Source organism: Phytophthora parasitica (genome assembly GCF_000247585.1).
Source record: "Phytophthora parasitica INRA-310 unplaced genomic scaffold supercont2.131, whole genome shotgun sequence".
Lineage (NCBI taxonomy): Eukaryota > Oomycota > Peronosporomycetes > Peronosporales > Peronosporaceae > Phytophthora > Phytophthora nicotianae.
Genome location: NW_008649117.1, coordinates 4,835 through 8,373, shown reverse-complemented (window position 1 = coordinate 8,373; position 3,539 = coordinate 4,835). Strand labels below are relative to the sequence as shown.

Below are 3,539 nucleotides of genomic sequence, written 5' to 3'. Positions count from 1 at the left end.
GTCGCTCATGCAGCGGATTCCTGCGATTCCGCGCTAGAAGAGGATAAAGTGCGTATGATGGACCGATTGGCGCTTGAAAAAGAGGCTTTCGAGCTGGATCTGGAGCGCTTTGAAGGCGAAGTACGGGCGTTCACTCGCTACGGCGAAGTGGAGCACACAGACAAGTACGTGGAACTGGCCGTCACGCTGTTCGACGCACTACAAGACGCTCGAGCCAAGGCACAAGACTTTAATGCTCGCGAGGCAGTATTCGGCTTCCCACCGACTGAATACGCGCCGCTACTGGCCAAGCTGGAAGGAGACTTCGCTCCGTACTATAAGCTGTGGACTATGAGCTCCGAGTTCCATTCCAGTCGCCAGACGTGGCTCAACGGCCCGTTCTTGGAGCTCAAAGGCGGCGCGATCGAAGCTCTCGTGACGGAGTGGTGGAAAGCGTCATACAAACTGAGTAAGTCTCTAGTGGACGACGCACCGGGGTCTGCTGAAGTGGCGCTTATACTACGAGAACGCACGGAAGAGTTCAAGGCTTATCTACCAGTGATTCAGTCGCTGGCCAGTCCGGCATTACAAGAGCGTCATTGGGAGAAATTGCGCCACACTATCGGCTTTGAAGAGTCTGAAGAGGAGTTAACATTGCAGCTTCTACTTGATCGCGGTATCACGCAACATTTGGAGACTATACAGGAGATCGGGACCTTTGCAGAGAAGGAATATTCACTTCAGAAGAACTTGAGTGCTATGATAGCGGAGTGGGAAAAGGTGGAGTTCCAGACGGCGCCGTATCGCGAGACTGGCACGTACTTACTGCGCAGTACGGACGATATAGTAGCGCTACTGGATGATCACCTAGTCAAGACGCAGACGATGCGCGGCTCTCCGTACATCAAGAGTATCGAGAAAGACTGTAAGGCTTGGGAGAAGAAGTTACAGTACTCTCAACAATTACTGGACGAGTGGATGGCCTGCCAACGCACGTGGCTTTACCTCGAAGCCATCTTCAGTTCCGAAGACATTATGCGGCAAATGCCCACCGAGGCGCGTCGCTTTGCCAGTGTGGACGCGTTGTGGCGTAAAACCATGGAAGACACAGTAGCCGAGCCTGCGTTCCTAACGGTTATAGCGATGGATAAGCTACTGGCCAAGTTCCAACGCGCCAACGAGAAGCTGGACGAGATCCAGAAAGGCTTGAACGATTATCTCGAGATGAAGCGTCTGCACTTCCCTCGTTTCTTCTTCCTCTCGAACGACGAGCTGCTTGAAATCCTCTCTCAGACCAAAGAACCGCGCGCTGTGCAGCCTCATTTGGGTAAATGTTTCGAAGGAGTATTCAACGTAACATTCCAGGACGGTCCGCCGTTGTTGATTACTGAAATGCGCTCTGCTGAGGGGGAAGTCGTGCCGTTAAGACTGCCTGTGAGTCCGGAGAGTAGCAAGAACAAAGGCAACGTCGAGATGTGGCTACTGGAAGTGGAACAGAGTCAATGGGACAGTATTCGGGACCACACAGAGCGATCTCTTGCTGCGTATCCACTGGAACAACGCGAGACGTGGATGCTCAAGTGGCCAGCTCAAGTGGTTCTCGCCGTCTCGCAGGTCTACTGGACACAGGACGTGACGCGTGCTCTTAATCTCGGGAATGGAGTAAACGGCATCAAAAATTACGTCCAGGTGTTGAATTTGCAACTGGAAAAGATCGTCATGCTCGTGCGTGGCAACTTGACAAAGTTAGAGCGTACAACGATCGGAGCGCTGGTGGTTATCGACGTGCATGCACGAGATACGATCTCACATATGATCGAAAAAGACGTGGAAAGTGACCAGGACTTTGAGTGGATCTCTCAGCTTCGATACTACTGGACGGAAGGCGTAAAATCTGCGGGTGTGTCCGACTTACAAGCCCGGATTGTGAATGCTCGAGTGCGTTATGGTTACGAATATCTGGGCAATACGATGCGTCTGGTGATCACTCCGCTGACTGATAGATGCTATCGTACAATGATGGGAGCAGTGGATTTAATGTACGGTGGCGCACCGGAAGGTCCAGCAGGAACAGGCAAGACGGAGACGGTGAAAGATCTGAGTAAGGCGATTGCTATCCAGTGCGTGGTGTTTAACTGTTCCGATGGATTGGATTATTTAGCTATGGCTAAATTCTTCAAAGGTCTGGCTGGTTGTGGGTCGTGGTGCTGTTTCGACGAGTTTAATCGTATCAACATCGAGGTTTTATCGGTCATTGCGCAGCAGATATTGACGATTAATGAAGGCAAGAAAGCTGGTGTGGACAAGTTCCTCTTCGAAGGAACGTTTATCAAACTTAACGCCAGTGCCAACGTGTTTATCACTATGAATCCAGGATACGCTGGTCGTGCTGAGCTTCCAGATAACCTCAAGGCGTTGTTCCGACCGTGTGCTATGATGGTGCCGGACTACGCTTTAATCTCGGAGATTCGACTGTACTCTTTCGGCTTTGCTCAAGCGCGTAGCAATGCTCGGAAGCTCACTCAAGTGCTGCAATTGGCGTCGGAACAGCTATCGTCACAGAAGCATTATGACTACGGAATGCGTGCGGTTAACTCCATTCTGGTAGCTACCGGCGCGTTGAGACAACAGCTCGGTAACGATCCGTTTTGGACCGAAGATAAGATCGTTCTACGCTCGGTACAGGACGTCAACCTACCCAAGTTCACTTCAGATGACTTGCCACTTTTCCGCGGTATCACGTCGGATTTATTCCCCGATGTTTTGCTGCCATTACCAGATCATGGAGCGCTGTTACGTCACATTGATGAGACCTGTGAACGAGGGATAAGTATCGTGCCAGACGTCAACATTCCGCTGGAATGTAAACCCGAATTTAAGATGAAGGTAGTGCAGTTCTACGAGACTGTACAGGTGCGTCACGGTCTCATGATTGTAGGCACTACTGGGTCGGGTAAGACGTGTGTTGTGCACTCGTTAGCAACTGCAATGACGTCGTGCTATAACGAAGAGATCGAGACACAGGAAGAAAACGGTACAAAGGGGGCACCGACGTTGCAACAGCGGGTGAATATCCACACGATGAACCCGAAAGCCATCACCAGTGGCCAATTGTACGGCAACTTTGACGAAAACACACACGAGTGGTCGGACGGAGTGCTCGCTTGCACGTACCGTAACTGCGCTCGCGATACCAGTACAGAACTACAGTGGGTTATGTTCGACGGGCCTGTGGATGCTGTCTGGATTGAGAACATGAATACGGTACTGGATGACAACAAGAAGCTCTGTCTAATGAGCGGAGAGATCGTGAAAATGACGGAACGGATGAGGATGGTGTTTGAGACGGAGGATCTGGAAGAAGCCTCTCCTGCTACAGTCTCACGTGTCGGTATGGTGTTCTTGGAAGCCAAAGTGCTTGGATGGGAAGTGCTGGTTCGGACATGGCTACATACGCGCTTACCTTTGGCCTTTAAGTCTCACAGTGAGTATCTGGAAGAATCGTTTCGGTGGATTGTGCCTCCGATGCTTTATTTCGTCGATAAACACTGTACAGTGCC

At 51.1% G+C, this 3,539-nt stretch overlaps 1 protein-coding gene across 1 annotated transcript; it reads left to right on the top strand.

Moving 5' to 3' along the window:
- Positions 1 to 54: 54 nt before the first annotated feature.
- On the top strand, positions 55 to 3,467 carry PPTG_19561 (hypothetical protein; the record flags this gene model as incomplete). Its single annotated transcript, XM_008918011.1, has 2 exons — positions 55 to 3,370; positions 3,457 to 3,467. The coding sequence occupies 2 exons, from the start codon at positions 55 to 57 to the stop codon at positions 3,465 to 3,467; spliced, it is 3,327 nt and encodes a 1,108-aa protein (XP_008916259.1).
- Between the last annotated feature and the right edge of the window lie 72 nt (positions 3,468 to 3,539).